Source organism: Sycon ciliatum, chromosome 13 (genome assembly GCF_964019385.1).
Source record: "Sycon ciliatum chromosome 13, ocSycCili1.1, whole genome shotgun sequence".
NCBI classification, from domain to species: domain Eukaryota; kingdom Metazoa; phylum Porifera; class Calcarea; order Leucosolenida; family Sycettidae; genus Sycon; species Sycon ciliatum.
The window spans coordinates 3,395,622-3,417,512 of NC_088655.1; the positions used below are offsets into that span (position 1 = coordinate 3,395,622).

General features: G+C 46.8%; 2 protein-coding genes and 1 long non-coding RNA gene across 3 annotated transcripts; 2 read left to right on the plus strand and 1 right to left on the minus strand.

Moving 5' to 3' along the window:
* Nucleotides 1-1,835: 1,835 nt before the first annotated feature.
* On the minus strand, nucleotides 1,836-3,933 carry LOC135829297 (uncharacterized). Its single transcript, XR_010555796.1, has 3 exons — nucleotides 3,624-3,933; nucleotides 3,296-3,327; nucleotides 1,836-1,938 (listed from the first exon to the last, which is right to left on the minus strand). It is a non-coding gene; the product is annotated as an uncharacterized LOC135829297 (long non-coding RNA).
* A 1,233-nt stretch (nucleotides 3,934-5,166) lies between these two features.
* Nucleotides 5,167-20,066, plus strand: LOC135829592 (uncharacterized). The gene is made up of 3 exons (XM_065341982.1): nucleotides 5,167-5,392; nucleotides 6,309-6,578; nucleotides 18,645-20,066. The coding sequence occupies exons 1-3, from the start codon at nucleotides 5,227-5,229 to the stop codon at nucleotides 18,680-18,682; spliced, it is 474 nt and encodes a 157-aa protein (XP_065198054.1). The 5' UTR covers nucleotides 5,167-5,226; the 3' UTR covers nucleotides 18,683-20,066.
* LOC135829057 (double-stranded RNA-specific editase Adar-like) lies at nucleotides 18,741-19,298 on the plus strand. Its single transcript, XM_065341464.1, has one exon. The coding sequence runs from the start codon at nucleotides 18,741-18,743 to the stop codon at nucleotides 19,296-19,298; it is 558 nt and encodes a 185-aa protein (XP_065197536.1).
* Nucleotides 20,067-21,891: the final 1,825 nt, after the last annotated feature.

Consider the following 21,891-nt stretch of genomic DNA (forward strand, 5'->3'; position numbering starts at 1 on the left):
CTTCATTTGACCACTGGTCGCCCTGTCTTCCTTGTTGCCGACACCATGCCCACCACTAAATCGTTTTCCAGGCTACATCCTTTCGCGATAATATGTCCATCATACTGTTTCCTGCCGTAGATTCTATCCGCTAACACTGGTCTCTCCATGCCCAGTTCCTCCAGGATATCCTTGTTTGTTATCTGTTCAGTACATTTCACTCTCACGAACTGGCGATAACACCACATTTCAAACGCATGCACGCTGTCTTCCTCTCCCTTTGTTAGACTGCCCATGACTCCGAGCCGTAAGGCCGCGGTCACACATGAAACCTTTGCACGGCTTTTGCGGAGGTGAAAAGCGTAGCTATCGCAGCCGATTTGGCGGAACACACGATGCAGCGGTCACACATACATGTACATGTAGACTACTGTGGCCCTCAACGCTCCGCTTTGGCGGAGGGAATGCAAATGTAGCACGTCCTATGAAATTCTAGATGTTATTGTCAGAGTTGAAGCGACCTTCGCTTGCACAAGTAGAGCTATCGTGGATCGCTGACAGGCTGCTGAATGTCTCCTGTCAAGTACACTCGTGGATATCGGGCACATTCACTGGCGGCCAAGTACGGGTGTATTTTGAATATTATTAGTTTAGTTTACATCAATATCAAATTCAAAATAGTTGTATAGCAGCAGGGTGTCGTTGCCTCCTCCATGATCCATCATCGACCGCAGCGACTGCGTGGATGCACCCCCGGCCAGCGTTGCCTGGCCGAATGTGACATGCGGGTGAAGCAAGTACATGAACAGCAGCACACGTGCTCAGCACGTGGTGGTGGCCAGACCGCTGAAGTCCTGGTGAGGGAGGTTCTTCATCGTTGGAAGGAGAAGGAGGGACGTCTGTTACGCCTTCGGGAGGCTGGTCAGGGTTGTCCATCACCTGGTGGCGGATGAAGCGGCTCAAAAAATTCATAAACTTACGAACAAAAGTGCGATGCGCTCTTCACTGCAGATTATAGCAATAAAAACTGCTTTATGGCAGTTTTCTAAAAAAAGTTATTGTGTTCTAGTCCATGGAGCCCGTCTAAAATGTAAGAAATTAACGAAATGTGATAGCTGAAAATTAAAATTTCACACAAAACCTCACAATAATCACAACACTTGAAATGCTGCTTTCAACTTTAACTTGTACTGCACCAACAATTGGCAACATGCATGCATAGGAAAGAAGATCACGAGGGGAAAAGGTCTTCTACATGTAGCTTTTAATTCTGTGTGTGATTATTGTGAGGTTTTGTGTGAAATTTTAATTTTCAGCTATCACATTTCGTTAATTTCTTACTTTTTAGACGGGCTCCATGGACTAGAACACAATAACTTTTTTTAGAAAACTGCCATAAAGCAGTTTTTATTGCTATAATTTCTTTTGTTTTTTCTGTCACCAATCAATGCCAATCAATGGAATGCCCTATATGAATATGTAAATGATGGCTTTCACATCATATCAAGAGGTATACCAAGAGTACATAATGGGGGTTATGTACTCTTGATTATACGCATTGATGTGCAAGCCTTTTTTTGCAGAAAATGGCACTAGCATAATGCATGTTCTTCTGCGGGGAAACATGTGAGTAGTCAGGTGGCGATACTTTTTTTATACGGAGGTCATTCTGTGCATGTTGCTGTTGCAGAATTTCATGACTCTGCCATAAATTTGTCTTGCCTTTCAGATATTTCAGATTTCCCCACCCTCGATCAGATTTATATAGAAGAAATGTAGCCATGCGCCAGGTGCGTGTCGCAGATGTTTTTGTTGATTCTGTGTTTATAATGGTTTATAATCATGGGTTATCGTGATAAGGTCATCCTGCATCATATTGCACTGAAATCGTAATCCTGTTGATGTCGATACAACTCTTGGAAGTAGTTCAATGACTTCAAACTGTTAGTCCACGATTTTCTAAAACACAGCAAAGGAGGAACAATAAACATGTATTAAAATGTAAACAATACATTGCTGAGTCCGACACCTCGTTCTAACAACTACACTGATCCTGAGGATAAAAGGGTCAAGGCTATGGTTGGAGGTACTGATACTGAGAGATAAACAAGGCACTCCATGATAATAAAATCTTACACATCTTTTGGTGAGTATGAATGATATCCAGTCGAACCTCTTTAGGATGAACACCAAGGGACCGATGGTATTTATTCTGTGAGTTTGTCTTAACCTATTTTATAATACATGTATAACCAGTGAATACAATTATTTCTCCAATAGACATACGAATAGATTTCTTCTACAGCGAAAGATTCTAAGCCACACCGACTCATCTCGTATGAAACAAAAGAGTCACTAGAGAGGTTCTGCAAAACGAAAATGCGTACAAACTTTCGCTCTACATCATGAAGTGCGAAACTTCGCAACTTTGGACGCGAAACTTGCAGGGAACGCGAAATGAACTGTTGTAGGAAATTTCGTGAGATCGGGTCATGGCGTACGTGCACTTGGCCCGCGCAAACTACGAAAATGTGCAGAACGCAAAGTTCGTGCAAAAATTCGTACACACTTTTGCAAGGACTGTCGCGAAACTTCGTTCGAATTTTTGTTTTGCAGAACCTCTCCAGTGAACCTTTCTTTAGCAACATGACGGCAACTGAAACAGCAACAGAGAAAGTACGATACATGTACTGCACATTCTTGCAAGTACTACCAAGAGTACGGGGGGTTATGTACTCTTGGTACAGTCGTCCCTCTCTAATCCGGCACTTTATAATCCAGCACCCTCGATAAACCAGCACAATTTTCAGTAGCCAAAATGTCCTCTTCATGTACATTGCAGCAGTAAATCAGATTTGTTAATCCAGCACCCTCCCTAATCCAGCAGATTTTCGTGGCACAAATGGTGCCGGATTATAGAGGGACCACTGTACTACAAACAGATTGCAGATCGTAATTCTTGCTTTGGCGGCACGAAACTTTATTTGGGGCAGTGCAATCTCGGCAGTACTCACTCAAACAGCCCAGACTCGAGTAAACAAATGCAATCATACAAGTACGAGATTTTCACGAGACGACACTGCACCCATTGGCTTGTTTCGTATGAAGCAAACAAGTTACTGAACCTCTCCACAATGGAGATTTTCCCTGATATGCGAATTTATTTGGCAAACTCGGTCAATGAGTCCTTGAACCTTTCCCTCCAGATTGGGAACTGCCAACGATAGTATGCCACTGACCAGTGCCTTACTTGTAACGACGTACTAATGTGCAATGAATATGAGTATTTTGACAACACATCTAACATAAGCCTTACCGTCGAGAAGGGGAACTCGCGTTCTTCGCACACTGTAGGCAAGGGCAAAGAGATAAAAATGGATCTAAATCCGAATAAAATCAGCACACGTTTCCGTAAATGAAAGGGTGAGCATAAGCAAATGAATCGAAGGAAACTGGTCAACTCAGAGATCGCCTGTCATTGAGTATTCCGTAAAAGGAGGCCTCGGCAGCGGAAAAGCTAAATTTAGAAAGGAGATCCTGTCAGCTTTTCCATTATTTATTGCATTCCGCCCAAAATCAGCACACTTTTCGTAAATGAAAGAGTCAACACAAGCAAATGAATCAAAGGGAACTGGTCAACTCACCTGTCATTGAGTAATATTCCGCGAAAGGAGGTCTCAGCAGCACCGAAACGAAATAAGCCAGGCCAGGAGACGAAATATCCGAAACAGCTCATGCAAGAAGCAGTTCCAAAGAAGGAAGTTCCTCGTGCATGCACATCCGAAAAGGCAACAACAAAAAGTCTGCAATGCACACGCATGCGGCCATCCGGCCGCGCGATGGTAGGAGCCATGGAGTAGCTCCGGCCTCCCTGCAGGACCAGGTACCGAGCATCTTACGTAGAAACTTACGTAGCTACGTAGACAACGTGTCTGAATAGCGGTGTCGTTAGGTAGCGCCATGTGAACACAATAATAGAAAAGCTGACAGGATCGCTTTTCTAAATCAGATGCAGAGTGCAGTCAGTGCAGATCTTTTGTTACGTAGTTTTGTATCCTTTTGTTGCAGATGTTTCTATTTGCAGAGAACGGTTCACGTGGTCCGCAGCGCTTGTGCGGCTGCTAGTAGTGTACCTATGGCCTATAGCCTAGGCTAGGTGGCTACGTATACATGATTCGAACGCTTCGCGTGCTCAGTGGCAGTGCTTCTGCGCGCGGCCGCTACTGTACTGCTACTCGTACTGATCGTGTCTGCTACCACCTACGTAACATATACATGATACACTGTTCGCACGCTTCGCGTGCTCAGCACGTGGTGGTGGTGGCTACACGATTCGCACGCTTCGCGTGCTCACAGTGCTTCTTAATTCCGGATTCCGCTAGCTACACGATTCGCACGCTTCGCGTGCTCAGTGCTTCTGCGGCCGCTAGCTACACTGTGCTACACTGTTCGCACGCTTCCCGTGCTCAGGGCAGCGCCGCTCCGCAGCGCTTCAGCGTGACACAAAAACACACGTCACAGGTGCCTCTTCTTTATAAGGAGCGTGACACACACACAGACACACGTCACAGGTGCCTCTTCTTTAAGTAAAGATATAGTTCCTGCTTTGCGTACTATTATCAGATCAGCACCATGCACTGCTAACAGGCAGTCATCCACACCGATCCGTCAAGCCCTGAAACCTTCAGTGAAGGGCAACATACCGGTAATCACATGGGCTTCTAGAAGTAGAAACAGTGCCACGGCGCACTCGGTGACTCCCGGATCCCGGGGAATCACCATCGCCATCGGTTACTTAGGTTGGCCACTGCCCTACAAGAAATCTCCGTGCTCGAGGCGCTCTGTCCCTGTCAGTCGTGCATGTAAACCATGCATAGCACTTGGCAGACAACAGACTCAACTGCACTGGCGTTGGTTTGCACCTGCCGCTGCCTTGCAGAGAGACAATGTACAGACTGTCAGTAGATCTACATCTGGAGTGGTACATGTAGTGGAGAGGCTGATCATGTCTTAGTTGACTTGTCACATACTGCACTGGCACTGTACTGGGTGACTGGGAGTCTGGGACAGCATCCTCAGCAGAACGTGAGCTGCCCAGGATGATTCATTTTCTCCCCCCAACACTGCTGGCAAGTGGCAGTGCTGCACCATGGAGGCCGTTGCAGGAGGCAGCGGCCTCAGCCCCTGCGTAAAGTGTTTAACGTGAATCCGAGTTTTGCTGCCGAAGCCGGTATAGCCGATGATCGTATGGACGACAGTGATATCGACATTGCCGCCGATAGTCCCATCGTGGCCGTGTGTGAAGAGAAGTATGCTGAGCTAGTGGCGTCCCTGCCACAACCGTTGACCGGCCGATCTCACTATGCTGCCGTTGTGCAGAGGCAAGGTGGCAGTCTGGGTGATGAGTATTCAGGTACGTTTGTGTGTGTGTGTCACTGTGTGTGTGTTGGGGGGTGCGTGGGTGCGTGCGTGTGTGTGTGCGTGTGTGCGTGTGTGTGTGTGAGTGTGTGTGTGTGTGTGTGTGTGTGTTAGCTAATTCAGTGTGTGGGTACAAGTGCAAACCATCGTTTACAACGACTAAAAAGGGTTGAGGAAAAGAAGCACTTGGAAGCTGCGTACTATTGCAGGACAATAGCGACACAACAGCCTTGCTAATCCACCTAATCATGCTTGCATGATCTAGGCAGCATGCCATGTCAGTCCTCATGTATTGATTCTTGTGTGTGTGTGTGTGTGTGTGTGTGTTTGGTGTGTCCCATATGGTGCAGTGGTATGTGCAGCGATTTCCAATCGATAGGTTGCGGGTTCGATTCCCGACGATTATGGTCACACACGTCTTTCTTCTCTTTCTTAGACTCTTCCTGACTTTTCTTTCATTCTCCTGGGTGGTTACCAACAGCCAGTGCATGCCGGAGTATGTGGTGTGATGTGTGTGTGGGAAAAAAAAAAAAAAAAAAAAAAAAAAAGAAAAAGACCAAAAATAGGGATTCACTGGCCAGAAAAAGTCACTTCAAATAGCTGTATGGTGTAGACCAGGCTGAATAGTGACGGTCAATTCTTCAGCCTTGCAAGCTGTTGAATGGTGCAATCCCAGCACAAGTTGCTATGGCTTCTGCCAATATAGGATTGCTTCTGCCAATATAGGATTGCCCTGATGTTTCTGTTGCGGCTGCCGTTGGTGTTGCTGCTGCTACTTTTGCTGCTGCTGCTGCTGTTGTTGCTGCTACTGCTGCTGTTGTTGTTGCTGCTGTTGCTGCGGCTTCTGTTGTTGTTGTTCCTTCTGCTGCTGCTGCTGCTGCTGTTGTTGTTGTTGTGCATGGACATTACAGTGGTTGCTATGGCCGGTGGTGGAGCAGTCGCCGGAATCGACTCAAGTTCAAACGACGGCGGTGGTGGCAAACCAGGCGCGGACAACGGTAGCGCAGCGGACACCGATCTGGAGTCCATCCGCGACTACCACCCGGAAGTACTCGCTAGGCGTGCGTTTGTGCGCTATCTCTACCTGCAGCTGAATCTTCTGCTGGCTGATAGGCAATCATCGCAGGACAGGTTTGGTTCAAATCACGATGGTATGATGCGAGTGGTGCAAAGGATGAACGGTATGTATGTAATACTTGTATTATTGTTATTATTATTATTCCACAATCGCAATGACTTAATGCCAATAAGCATGTCATGCGGGCAATTTTAACCAGCCATTGGACAGTTCCCTTTGGGAACTAATACGATAATTTACTTTTTACTTACTTATTGGACAGCAAATCATCCTGGCCACATGATGTGTCTTTGCAGGTGCTCATCAGCTCCAATCTTGTTAGAGCCGAGGAGCGCTAGCGACATGGTGTTGATGTCTGGTGTACTCGACCCGACCTTGCAACCAGTGTTGCCACGTGCCTGCTGGACTAGGGGATTAGGAATTTTTTTAAAGTTTCTTGGCTTACTGTTTCATGGTGAAGGTGGGCTAGGCCCGAAAGTTTGGTGAACCCTTTTTTTATTCGACTTTTGCAGCAAAGAGCCCGTGATTGAGTGTTTGATTTGAGGAAACCTCATGTGTACTCTCAGTCAACAAATACTTGGAGCTTATTTATTTTCGGCTGTTTTCGGCCTGATCCTATCTGGCTGAAAATGTGTTGGAGCCGAAATTTTGTTTTGCAAGGTTCAGTGTGACAGTGTATACAGGCAGCAGCAGTACAGGCCGAAAATTTGTTGCAGCCAAAATGTGTTTTATCCCTGGGAGGCCGAAATTTGAATGGGCCGAAAATTTGTCGACTTACAGTAAGTGACTGCAATGGAGTTTAAATAATAAAAAGGATCAACTGCGCACTCATCCTAAACACACAGTCATGAAGGCAACATTTTTGGAGTAAGTTACAAGAACGTTTTCTTGTGATAGTCATCAGAGTGCGCAGTTGATCCTTTTTTATTGCTCTACTTAAATTGGAAGTGTATTGCCAGGTGCAGACAGAATTTTTGGAAGAATTGGTAGCCGAGAGACCGTTCTTAGTGGTGTATACCGAATTTCTCCAATTATAAGTCGCACTCGATTATATGTCGCACCACCATTTTCAGGTTTGAGCAATATTGTTGCGATATACCGACTTCAGTAGTAAGTAGTATGTTCCACTGCAAGTGTATAAATCCTATTGTAGTTTCATCATTCTCTTTAGTCACGAATTCCATTGATAATTGTGACAAGAAAACGTTCTGGAATACATGATTCGTCCCCATGGTTGTGATATGAGTGCGCATTTAGTTATATTCATTGCATTATTAAGATTATTGTCTCCACGTCGCCTTTTTTCAGTAGTAAGTCCTATTATTATTATTAGACACAATCTCATAGCATGTGACAAGCATAGCTAATGCAGGGACAGAATCCCCTGAGACAAGGGCGTTGAGCCAGCCACGGCAATAGTAAGCTAGGAAAACAAAGCAAATATGAATTAAAGCAGAAATTGAATGGAAAATTACAAAGAAAAACGATTAACGGAAGTGAGCACTATCAAAATTCGTGCATCACCCAGGTATTCGAGAATGTTCTTCGATGATAATTATTGCGTCTAGTTCAGTTGTGATAGTAGATCTCTAAACTGACCAATAGAAGAACAAGTTTTCAGACCGTATGGTAATGATAACCAATGAGAGTAGCCGGAAAACAAAGGGGACTTTAGATAATGGGCTGACTTAACAAGAGGCAGGGTGAGCGCGTTACGGGTTGAGCTTGTCGAAAACCAATTGTACTTCATCATGTGTGAAGGGGTTTTATGAAGAAATATCTTATGAACCAGTGTACAGAGATGGTGCTTATGACGAACGGAGAGAGAAGAAGTGTGTGCAAGTCGATAAAGGGCATCCGAAGGAAAACATCGATCCTTGTTGTAAAGAATTTTAAGTATAAATCTATGGTGGACTTCTAATTGGCTCAGAGTTGTGTCAGAAAGGCCACACCAAGCGGTATCGCAATAGTCGAATATAGGGAGAATATAGCACTGATAAAATAATAGTTTACACTGGATGGGCAAATGAGTGCAATGTGGTTGTAGTACCCCTAAGGCTGAACTGGTTCGCTTGCATACACAGTTGACATGTGCAGCCCAAGAGAGTTTGCAGTCAAACATCACACCTAGATGTCTGTGCTGAGTAACAACACGGATAGGCATAGTCGAGTCAGGGAAGAATAATGGTTGATCAGGAGGGGATGAAGAAATATACATGGCTTCTGTCTTGTCTAAATTGGGCTGGAGTTTCCACGTTTGCATCCACATGACAGTGCTGTTGATGCGATGCTGCATGGTAAGGAGTAATTGTGCAGGGGAGGAATCAGAACAGATAAGGCCAGTGTCATCCGCATACAAACTAACATCGGGGACAACTGAAGGTAGGTCATTAACGTAAAGCAAGAATAACAAAGGACCCAGAATGGAACCTTGGGGCACTCCAGACGTTACAGGGAGGGGATCAGACAAGAAATAGAACAAGCGAACAGCCTGAGAACGAGCAGACAGATACGAGGATATCCAACGCAAGGCAGCATCCTCCACCCGGAAGGTGACCTTCAACTTGGCAAGTAAGCCACGATGCCAAACGGTGTCGAATGCCTTAGCCAAGTCGAAAAACACCATTCCCACGTGCTCCCCACAGTTCCTCTTTGTCGCTATGTCTTGGACAAGTCGAGTCACCTGGTATTGAGTTGAGTCACCACGGCAGAATCCCGACTGAGCTGGTGAGAGAGCCGGAGCGATGTGCAGGTAGAGGGAATCGAATACAATACGCTCACAAAGTTTGGAAACTGTGCGCAGCAGAGAGATGGGGCGGTAGTTTGCCGGGCAAGCACGGGAGCCTTTATTCTTGTAAAGCGGTGTCACGATGGCGGATTTCCAATCCTGTGGGAATGTACCAGTTCGAAATGACATATTAAAAATAATGGCGAGAGGATAGGCTATTGATGGTGCAAGAGACTGCAGCACTTCATTCGGGATCCCATCTGAGCCGGGAGACTTTCCACATTTCAGGCGCTTCAGATATTTCCGAACTTGAAACGTAGTGACAGTGATTGTACGGAACGGAACAGATATGAAAGGCGACTGGGACAAAGGGGGAATGCGCCACAAAGGATCATCAGGTAGCCCAAATGAGGTGAACTGAGTGTTCAGAACATCAGCTATGCTCTTGGGGGACGTGGCGACCGTACCGTCGGATGCTATCATCGTTTGGGGCATGACACGGCCGGAAGTGTGCCGCTGTGCTCGCACAAACTGAAAGAGTGTAGGTCGATTCGGTGACGTTAGTGATGCTTGGATGGAGCGTATATATTGACGATGTGCTTGCCGAGACAGGTGCTTTACAGCATTCCTTTGTCGGTTATAAGCTGCATGATTTACTGCTGTCGGATATTTTTTGTACACACTATATAGATCACGCTTGCGTTTTACAGCAGACCTGAGCTCAGCAGTAACCCATGGTGGAGATTGCATGCGGGGTCGTGGAGATGTCACAGTGTGGGTGGCTCCGAATGAAGTGAGATGCCGACGGAAGGCGGACTGGAGCTCACAATCAAAGTGATGAAGTGCGTCATTAACATCAGTGTACGAGTTCAGAGAGGACCAGTGGTAGCCAGCTAAATCAGCGTTGATTAATTGCCAAAGGTGCGAAGGTACTTGTTTGAAGCGATACAGTGAAGAGGGAGGACCAGTGGCAGAGTTGGGGAAGTAGTTCGAAATAGGGGCGTAACATAAAGTGCAAACAATCTGTATATGGTCAGACATACCCAAGGGAGGTGCTTGATCAATTGAGCGCACGAGGCGTGGTCGGTTGGTGATCACCAAGTCCAGACACGAAACAGAGCCATTAGGCGAGGAATGAGTGGGGAAGTCAACCATCTGGTGGAGCCCAAGAGCAGCAAATACTGTGCTAAGGAGATCACCAGCCTTCGAGGTAGAATCGGTGGGACACCAGCTTGAGTTGTGGGCGTTGAAATCGCCAGTCACTAGCAGATCATAAGAATCTAAACAGACTGACTGTAATGCCTCAACAAACATGTCACAAAAGTACGACAATTGCATTGTGCTCTGTGAGGGTGGTCGATACATGCAGCATAGTAAGATGGGATTCTGAGATTGAGTAGAGGGGGAGCCAAGTTCAAGCCACACAGACTCGCAGCCAGGGCGTTGAAGGTCGGCACGAGGGGAGACGTACGGAAAGGAGTCCGAACGGACAAGTACGGCAACACCCCCATACCCACGGCTACAATGTGCTGACCGATTGTCTTCCGGAGGTCGATCTCTGCGGATGCAGATATAGCCTGACAGTGAGAGCGGGTTCGAGGGACAGAGCCACGTCTCTGTTAGGCAGATTATGTCAGGCTTAGCACATTCGGCAATAACGCAGAGCTCAGACAACTTGTTGACAACAGAGCGACAATTCAGAGATACTAGGGTTAAATCACGCTGGGATTTAGGGAAAAAAGGGAACGCTGATGTATTTAGCGCTGGACATGCAATGTGTGCGGGTCGGCCAGAGGAGGGCTGAGCGGGGTAGAGCGGGCGGGCTAGTTTCGATCGTGGGGTGAATACAGGGGCGTTGGGATTTAGTCGTTGTTGCTGCATCGTTGTGTATGTTGGTTTGTTAGCATGACAGTTCAGGATTGATCATCACTGCCTCGCCGCGAAGTAGAAGACGACTTGTTACCTTGGGCATCAGCAAAGCGCCACTTTCGCACTGTGTGCTGGATGGTGGCCGGCCAGAATTTGGAGTCGAGAACTTTGTCCTCGTCCGATGTTGCCACGGTTACGCGAGCATGGCTAGTACCCACGTACGTGTTTTCTGAAATCGAACAGTTCAGTACGTCAACTTGGCGGGCCTTGCACCACGCTGTTATTGACTCTGCCCTGCAACCCGGACTGACATTTCCAACGTACAGAACAAGCTTCTTTGTACGTTCAGGCCCTGTTATAACGTTAGCACACGCGGGTCGGCTGCCCTGGGCTGTGGTTTCACGTAGCGTGACGTAACCCTACGGCGTGTGACTTCCGACCACTCTGCACCTGCAGCACTCGACCCTGGGTTGGATTGCTCAGGTGGGTGTGGTCTGGTGCCATGCATTGACAAAACAGGCTGCGACAAATGGCTGGAGGTGGTGTGAGCGGGGGTCATATGGTGAGTACTAGAACCCGTACTACCCTGTGTGTACTGCATAGGACCAGAGGAAATATGGGTGCGTGCACGTGGGGGATTCAAGTCTCCTACGGCGGTGCTGTACAACTTCCCGCCGGACATTGCCAAATTTTGCTGTGCTTCCTGTACGAGAGGGTGTACACAGATTTCCTGTTGTTGGAGCCCCTGAACTTCCCGCCTGAGTTGTTGCACTTCTAATTCCAGACTCAGGATTTTGTCGGCTCTATCCTGTCTCAAGGAGACAATTTCCTGTGACATGCAGCGAATTGAGTCAGTAAGGCTTACAATTGCAAGTTGGAGCTCCGATGTGGGTAGCGAACTCTGCGCCAACACGCCCACTCCACGCTTCCTCAGCTCGCTCACCAGATCCGGCCGGGAGAGGCTCGAGGCTTTATCCACAGACATTTGCTCGCCGATCTTGATGAGCTCCTCATAGCCAACCAAAGCCAGGTCCATGCCTTCGTTTGTCGCCATTGGTACTGTTGGTCTCTTCTATTAGTTCTAAGCAATAATGGGGAGGGGTAGTTCTGTAGAGAGACGCACCTCGAGGCTAATCCTCGGAGCACAAAATGTCAAACCGCACCCTACTTTCACTTCGCGCTTTTTTCTGTCCTGCTCGATTGTAAGCCACACCCCTTTTTCCCCCTGAATTTTAATGTAAAAAGGTGTGACTTATAATCGGGGAAATACGGTAACTGTGTGAAACATGGAGTGGCTACAGTGGAGTCTGCACACTCTTGGGGAGGTGCAGACAACCATTTCTTTTTTCACGTACTTCAGTACATGCCGAGTAAAGATCAGTATGCCGTGCTTGGAGAAACCCTAGCCTGTTCGTTCCCCGGCGCCCAACCATGTTTTAGGCCTCAGCTTCGTGGTGTGCTGGATGCGCAAATTTCTTGCACTGCGTCTTAGCCTTGGGAGCTTATCGGTTACAGGCAAAAGTTCTGTACCTCATTTTGCACTGAAATTACACTTTTTACATTATTAGTTTCGTGGATATCGATGAAAGTAGTAGTAGTAGTAGTATTCTTTTATTTTCCATCGGAAGCCTCAACAGTGATGAACACAACTCTTAAGAGGGCCGATAACAGGGTAGAGGGGTGTGGGGTGAGGAAAAAAAATAAAATAATAATAATAGGAGATATTTAAACTAAACTAAACTGATACTTGGAACAATAAAGCAGCAGTAAGCAGTAAGCAGTAAACACAGGTATACAATACAAGCGATGCAGATGAATGAGGCCGTTTGCTGAAAAGAAGATCTAAATACTTCTGAAAAGACGCTGCGTCTTTAAGCATGGTCATAATGGGATAGTGCAAGAATTAAAGAGATGTTTTTAAAAACGAATTTAAACTAGGAACGCAGTAAACACAGTTATACAATACAGGCGGTGCAGATCAATGAGGGAGTTTGCTGAAAAGAAGATCAAAATACTTCTGAAAAGACGCTGCGTCTTTTAGCATGGTCTGAAGGTGCTTAGCAAATGTAGTGCGGTGCTGGGTGCGCCACTCCACAGGCAAAGAATTAAAGAACAGGGCAGCACGATTTGAAAAGGAATTGACACCGTCAGTCGTCCGGAATTTAGATATTGCAATAGCAGCATTAAAAGAGCTTCTTGTTGTCCTAGGGCCGGTTGAAACTTGAGGGAAAAGGTCCGTCAGATTTGGGAGAGGGAAAACGACATGATTAACATGGATAAATTTAGCAATGCTACGAATAAGGTAATGTTCAAACGGATCGATCGACAATCTAGCTAACAGCGGCATGACGTCCTCTTGTAGTTTCGAGCCACAAGCAGCGCGTACAGAACGACGATAAACGGACGAGAGTCGCTGTCGGTCCTTGGCGGATAGCTTCATTGCAAAGCAAGAGCAGCAGTATAATAAGTCAGGCAGGATAACCGAGAGGATAAACTGCCGTGTTGCCTTCAAACTTAGTTGCCGAAAACACCGTCGAAGAGCGCCAATTTTCGTGCAAGTCTTCCTAACGATAAAGTCTATGTGACCAGACCAAGAAACATCACTGTCTACAATGACTCCCAGGATTCTCGTGCTAGACACTTGAGTCAGAGGCTGTTGGTTAAAAACGATTGGAGTTGAGAGGGGTTGAGAAGACTTAGAAATCATCAAAGTTACAGTCTTTGTTGTATTAATGCGCAGCCCAAGCTCGTCTAGATCCACAGAAATTGCAGATAACGAATCAGTAACGGTAGCGACGGCCTCAGCTTGTGTACGTCTGCTGGCATACAACGTCATGTCGTCAGCGAACATCGGGAGCTTGCAAGAAAAGGCCTCTGCTGTCAATGGGAGCTTCCGTACATATATGTTAAATAGCACCGGACCCAGAATGGTGCCCTGTGGCACGCCACTAGTGATTGCCACCAACGGAGATGTTCCAGTGTGGGTAACCACCCGCTGTTGTCTGGCACAAAGGTATGATCGGAACCAGGCCAGGGCCACTCCCGAAATACCGACAGCTGCGAGAGCAAGAAGAAGCTGTTGATGCTTCACCATATCGAACGCTTTTTTCAAATCAATACAGACAACCGCCGTATGCAGTCCAGCGTCGCGCGAGACAAGCCAGTCGTTCGTAACCTTGGTGAGAAGCTGTCCGGTAGAACGGTGCTTCCGAAAGCCAAACTGGTCCACATGGAATGGGCAACGATCATTAAAAAAAAGATGTATACGAGAAAACACAAGCCCCTCCAGGAGCTTGGCTAGGATAGATGTTAAAGACACTGGGCGGTAGTTAGAAGGGCAGTCGCGGGGGCCTTGAGTTGACTTCAGAATTGGTGTAATGTTTGCAATTTTGAACAAGGATGGGAATTGACTAGACGAGAGGGAAGTGTTGAATAAGATAGCAAGTGATAGAGCAATTACGTCTTTTGATATTTTAAGTAGACACGGAAGAATGCCGTCCGGTCCAGGGGCTTTATTACTTTGGAGGTCACCGATCCGAAGCTTCACCTCTGCTACTGTAACGGCTGAAAACGTAGTAAGGTCGTCGGATTTAGCAGGTCCCATTGGGAGCTTGTAATTCGCTTCCTTATCTGTGACAATCGAGTGAAAATAGTCGTTCAATCGCTCAGGTGGGATGGTAACTGTTTGCTTCGGAGAGGAACGCTTTGTGATCATATTCAAGGCTTTCCAGAACTGCCGAGGCTCCCGTTCATACCGCTGGCACTGGTCTGAAAAGTAAAGATTCTGTAGGTGTCGATACAAGTTATTGCACTGGTTGCGCAGCCGCTTGAATTGTACAGATAGGCTCTCGTCTCGAAAGTTAGTAGCTTTTAGTTTCTTGAAGACCGATTTGCGCTTTCTAATCAAGGCAAGGAGTGGCGAGGTCATGAACGGGCAATTTTTCCGACGGGACTTCCTGTGTTTCCTGGTTACGTACGGTGCGATGATATCAAGCACAGCATTGACTTTCCCTGTCCACTCGTCCAACATCAGGTCTGGGGTACGGGATGTAAAGATATGAAGATCGGAGGACAGCAGCATATCGCAGAAACGCTGAGCGTTGAAGTTCCGGTAGTCTCTGCGTGTTTGATGGGTAGTAGTATTGCTCCGCGCATCCATGATGGGCACTGGGACGGAAGTAATGACGAGGCGATGGTCTGAAAACTCACAGTCCACGACAGAGGCTGACGGAACTCGATCAATGTTTGTGAGAATACAGTCAATGGATGTACGGGTAGAGCCTGTTATTCTTGTTGCTTCAGTTACTTTATTGGCCAGTCTGCACGGAAGTAGCAACGTGTCTTTGAGATGGTGGAACGCACTGGACGTCTGACGCAGAAAGTCCACATTTATGTCACCTAGCAACACAATATTCTCGCCGTCCAGCTGCTCCGTGGATGTAGCGAGCCGATTCCAAAACTCTACCGGCTCGGATGGGGGACGGTATATGCAACCAAACAAGGTACTATCTTTGCCTGTGCCAGCTCTAAGCCACATCAACTCTAGACTGGAGTGTGAGTGGTCCAAGATGTGCTTAGCCTTAACATGTTCCTTTACGAAGATGCAGATCCCGCCTCCTTTACGACATGGAGTGCAGGAGGATAGGCAAGTGCATCCATCAGCGCACGGCCTGTCTCGACGTAAGAGAATTGTGCCTGGTACAGAAACCTCAGTGTCCGAGATGCTTGAGTCGAGCCACGTTTCCGTAACCGCCAGCAGATCTAGGCAGTGCTCATCTATTAGCTTAGTTATAACATGGGTTTTATGTCGTAGGCTGCAAATGTTTATGTGGCCAACATTTAGTCGGTTGGATGGATGAATTGTAGAGTAGAATGCTGGGGTTGAGGGATTTGGAGACGAAGGGGTGAACACAGGAGCATGCGGGTTCAGGGGCTGTGAATACCGGTAGGTGGTGTGTGGCATTATGTGAGTGCTGGAGCTGTGCCGTCAGCACCAAAGCGCCATTCACGAACTGCAAAACCGAGCGAGTCCGGCCAAAATGCTTTGTCCTGTACGGTGGTGGCGTCCGACGCCAGCACTGTGACCCTGGCAAACCCTGTTCGGAAGCGCTCCGAGGTGTACACAACACTCTGCACGATGTGTACATCCTGTGCCTGACAATGCTCTGCAATTGATTTGGCATCACATTCGGGGTCCACGTTGCCAACGTAGAACACTTTGACTCTTGGCTTACCCGTTAGTGCACATCGGGTGGTGCTCTTTGGAAGCTTGGGTGCCAGCCAGCGAGACGATTCCTGTCGCCTGTACGGCTTGGGAGGCTGGCGTTGTGGCCTTTGGGCAGCTGGGGCAGCTGCAGGGGCAGTATTTTTGGGCTGCAATGCTGGTTGTTGGTGCAAAGTTTCTGCATACGTGGGTCGATGTTGTGGGGTGGAGGATACGGTTTTGGTAAAGCTTGGTTCAGTGGGGTCATTGTTCAAAGTTTGAATCACCGTATCGTACCTCTCAACTTTGGCATGCAGGTCGTTCCTAAGTTCCCGTACTTCCGTCTTCAGGCACAACACCTCTCTGGCAGAATCGTTGAATTTAGCTTCTATTTCTCTCATGGCGTGTAACTCAGTCTTCAACTCTCGGACGACATTAGTGAGTTCAGACAGAGCTGAGCACAGGCTGGCAACAACACCCTCATTAGCAGCCAGGGGGCTCGTGCTAGTAGGTTCACTTACTTCTTTGTCCTCATCCAGCGATGTTCTGAGCAGGGCAACAAGATCGGGTCTGGTGGCTTTTCGTGGGATTTCCAGTCCACGCTGCCTGATGAGGTCCCTCAGCTCCCCGTCGATCAGGACTGCAATGTCCACTTCAGCAGCGGGCTTATTAGCCATTTTATTACTAAATAAAGGACTTTTCCGGTGGCCTAAAGCCCAGGAAATTACAAAAAAGGCCGCTTTTCGGGAGCCAAAAAAGGTGCTGCCGCCCGTGACTGTAGTTCGTATTAAAAACGAGAACAATGGAACAATATTTTAAGATTTGAACAACACCATTTCTTCCTATTTTCATCGTTTTATTGCACATTGTCTCCACCGTTTTACATTGCATGAATAAAGTATACACAAATGCCGATTCAGCTTGTCTTATTGATTGCAGTTATAAATTATTGTCTCCTCGCCGTTTGTTCAAACGTCAGTGTGATGACGATTTCTGATGATTATTACATGAAAACGACGTTCAAATCTTTTAAAATATTGTTCCATTGTTCTCTCGTGGTATGAGTATGCTCACTTTACTTTCATCCATACAGGTCGTCCCTCGTTAATACATAATCTCTGGGACTTGACAAATGTTATGTATTAACGGGGTTTATGTACTAAACGAAAGTGTACATAACTTGCTTGTATACCAGAATTTTTCACTTTTTCAACTTTTCTTAGTGTTTCTTGCTACCATGACTAGGCAGCGAGATATTCTTGATTCCCTCGATATAACATAAAAATTATGTTATAACGGTCACATTTAGCGAAGATTCTACAGTTGACATGGTACATGCCCAGGCGCACCTGTACAGTCACTCGGAAAAAAAACAGAGCTTTGTCGGTTTGTGATGTGCGCTCTGATTTCTATGCTAATTGCATCCACAAGTAGAAACTTGAACACGATGTGCCTCCACTGGAAGGCCAAAAGCCCAGTAAATTATGTACTATTGAGGTAGGTGACATGCGGGTATGGAGAAATGTTATGTACTAACGGGGTTTATGTACTAACGGATTATGTACTAACCGACAAAATTTGTATGGAAGTGACCACGTTTCGTCCGGGACTTGAGATTTAATATGTACTAACGGGGTTTATGTACTAACCGGACTCGTATTAACGGGGGACGACCTGTATTAGGTTTCTTGTCTCCACGCCGACTTTTTAACTTCGTTACAGGTAATTTTTACCTAAAATATAGCGCTCCGAAAATCTACGTACATGCATGCGAGCTGCATTACGGAAAACTGGTTTACGAAAATTTTCGCTCTACCGAACCGTTGATCTTGGGAAATGACAAAAATATTACACCACTGAAAATTTCCAGTTTTACAGTATGCAATGCAGCGCACTGTTGTCTTCTGCTGATCGTCTACTGCTGCGACCACTGCATTGTGCGTTCAGCAAAAGCGACTTGTCATGTGTGACCGCAGCCTCTTTAAAATCAGTCGGTCACCAGGCAGGGCGAAGGACACAGTCACCATGGTCACAGTAGCGTGAAACTTCTCCACGGCGAAATCACCTACCCAAACTCTGCCACGTCTTGCAGGCAACTTTGTTCACCGAATGGCAGCCACTCAAACTTGAGTATGTGTTGAGAGTGAGTACTGCGTGCATCATGTCTGATGTGCAGTGGTGTGTGCAAGATTGTAGACAGGTTTTTTTTTGTGGTCTGTGTGTCCACATGTAACCGCAGGGCATAAGCGCGGTGCAGGTTCTTGGAAAAATTTATTGTGTCCATTTGTCCATGCGTAGCTCCAGCGCATAAACACAGTTCAGGTTCTTAGAAATGTGTATTGTGTCTGTGTGTCCATGTGTAACTCCAGGGCATAAACACAGTGGGAACCATGCCAAGCCTCGATAAGCTACCACATCGACAATACCAGCAGCAGCGTCCGAAAGACCAGCCAGCCAAGCGCTCCATGTCCTGCTGGGACAAGATGATGCGCTGGCAGACGCTGGGCGTACAGGGCGCCCTGCTGGCTCGCACCATCCAGCCCGTACGCTTCACCTCCATCGTCACGGCAACCAGCGTCACCCGCGACCCGTCCACCGTATCACTGGAGCGGCGCCTGGCCCAGCTTCAGGTTCCGTCGCCGTACTCTCCCGTCGTCCCACAATGCGTATTGCACATCAGCCAGACGGCGCAGCGAAACATCTCGCGCAACTGCTCGCTCTCGTTCAACTGGTTTCCCGGTAACCCCGTCGGCACGGATACCGAGTGCATTGACCTGGAGACCCGGCGGACGCTGGATGGGGTTCCGAGCCTGCGCCTCAGCCGACAGGCGTTCTTCATGCTGCACTGCCGTCTGCACTATGAGCTTGCGCGCTGTGATCTTGTGGGCAGTAGTAGCCCTGCGTCCGACTTGACGTACGGTGAGGCTAAGAAACAGGACGAGGGCTACTGCACGGCGCGGCGTCAGTTCCTGGCATGCGCTGAGCGTCGTCTTGGCAGCTATTGGACTCACACGTGGACGTGACGGGTTTCCGTGGCTTGGCTTTCCGACGACGTCAGCAGTATCACCGAGCCGACGCTCTAGCAATGGTGAGAACTCGCCATCAGCTCGATTCGATTATCCAGCCGTGGTGGTAGTTTGTATTGTGGTCACCCAGCCGTGTGCGATAACTTTTGTTGTGGTCACCTAGCCGTGTGTGTGTTTGTGTGTGTGTGTGTGTGTGTGTGTGTGTGAGTGTGTGATAGTTTCTGTTGTGTTGCCCTTTGCATGCCTAGGCCGTGTGCAGAGTAATAGTACTTGAGTTGTCTTCTCACTGCAGAAATTAATCCACATTATTATCCGAACCAACGGCGAAGAGACGGTAACTTTCATCCGTAGGGTTGAGTACAAAAATACCGATTGCATGACGCCAAACCTTTTTCGAGCGGCAGAGTGTTAGGAAGATTTGAATGACTTCACATAGTTGTTGACTAGATCACCACCCTACATTTCAGATATCACCAATGAATCCATGATAGTCTGATGCTGTTTTTGTGTGCTTTTGTGTGCTTTTGTGTGCTTTTTTAAATTTTTGTCTTTGCTCTACAACCAAGTCTATCAGGTATTTTTGTTGTGGTTTTAGGGTTCTAGCAAGCATTCTTTTGGTGTGAGTCATTCAACACGTTAGTCAGCTGGCCTGCTGGATTGGCTGCTTGTTTAGTCCGTCCATCCAGTCCATGTTTCTATTCCACGTATGCAGTTACTGAGTACTTAGTACTTAGTCAGCTCCTAGAATGGTCTCGTCTCGTTCCATCCATCGTGTTTTTGTTGCTGTCTGTTGTACATGCCGAGCCCGGTGTTTGAGCTATTGTTGTCTATTGAACATGCGGACCAAAGTGGTATTGAACATCCGGAGGGGGGGGGGGGGCAAGGTGTTTGACTCATAGCTGTCTGTTGAATATGCTGATCAAGGTGATGGCATCAGCAATAGTATGTAATCCTTGCTTGCCATCTACCTTAGTGCACAGATTAAAGAATTTGGTAACTTGGCGGACAAGCCATTGGTTAGCCCCCTTATTGTAACAAATCAAACAAATGTTTTTTTCTGTTTAGACCAAGACGAAAACAAAACGCCACCGAAAAATTTCTGCTTTTACAGCATACACATGATTGTTTTGGTTCAAAGCAGCACTGTCCTGCATGCTTTGAACTCAGGACAGTGCATGGGACAGGCTGCCACTGTACTGACCGTGCACACTAGTCAAAACAACTGCTGTGCCGGCATTGGCATTGGTCATTAGTTCCCAACTTCAATTGTACATGTAAGTTGACCTACTGTATAACATGTGATTTTAGGTGAACTAAAATTTCGGTGTCAGGGACCTGCCAGGTTTCAGGTGTAATGTAGAATTAGGTGACCAGCCCACCATTCATTATGCAGACTCAGCAGTGCATACTCTAGCGCCTTTTAGGTTTACCGTATTATCTCTAATATAAGCACGGTCCTTCATTTTTTCAATGTACCTCCGCCCCGTGCTATTAATGGAGACGTTCCTTTATTGGAGACTGTTCCATTATTATTTCAACCTCATTTCAGAGGCATGTTGCCATGCCAAATTCATGTATGACACACACATTTCAGGGTTTTTTTCGCCGGTACAGATAATGAATTAAGGGGGTTGGGGACAGTTAGGCCCAAAAAATTAATTTCAACATCAGCCCAATTTGACATCAGGTTTGAATAGGTACAGCCTTATATTTTCGCTTAGTGACATCAGTTTTTTAATTGCCTGACTAGGTCTTGCCAAAAACACAATTTTCCTGGATAACACACAATATCGCAAAATCCGAGAATTGATGAGAAATCGTCCATAACACCAGATAGGACAGAAAATATGACATAAAATTACACAGGCTGTTCGAGGTATTGACTAAGATGATATCAACACCGAAAAATGTACACTTTGGTTGACGATGGGATCCAGGTCGTCATTTCCTGGAGAAGAACAAAAAGACGCAAAAAATGAAACTTTGAATATTTTTTGCAGCTTATTTTTGAGTTTGCCCCATATGTGGATACTTCAAATACGTTCTATAAGTGGGTTGGAACAGGTTTACCGCGGCGAAAATAGGGATCACCGTGCATATTCTGGAGAAAAATCCAAAAAACTGTCAAAATTTGCCTAAAATTGGTAAATTCACGTATCTATATTGCTTGTACTTCTCTGCTGCTGCTTTGTTCATAGCTTATTGGATTCTTGGCTGTTAGGTGTTGCATAAACTCGCTAGAGCCCTCGGCGTTCAGAACAATACAAGGATGGAATAGCTGAACTAGTGAATTTGCCGGAAAACACTGGGTGCACGCATTATCGATAGCTAATTTTCTCCATGATTACTCTCCTGTTGGTACTTGGTTTTGAACTTTTGATACATGTACATGTAGCAGTGATAGCGCTTACCACAGCCCCATATCAAACTACAATGAAAGCTGACATGTTGGAACGAATCAGACAACATTGAGTCCTCCTGTTCTTCAACTATGCGAGCTAGAACGTGTCCCCACACTGGCAAAAATGATTGTATTTTACGGTGCGCACAAACAAGTGAAGCACTGTGCCACAGGGCGTTCCTTACAGTT

Bases quoted from the DNA above. Each gene is read 5' to 3' on its own strand.
- LOC135829592 (XM_065341982.1), top strand. From the start codon at position 5,227: ATGGACGACAGTGATATCGACATTGCCGCCGATAGTCCCATCGTGGCC. The intron at 5,393-6,308 runs GTACGTTTGTGT...TGGACATTACAG, and splicing joins TCTGGGTGATGAGTATTCAG to TGGTTGCTATGGCCGGTGGT. The intron at 6,579-18,644 runs GTATGTATGTAA...GTGTAACTCCAG, and splicing joins AGTGGTGCAAAGGATGAACG to GGCATAAACACAGTGGGAAC.
- LOC135829057 (XM_065341464.1), top strand. From the start codon at position 18,741: ATGTCCTGCTGGGACAAGATGATGCGCTGGCAGACGCTGGGCGTACAG.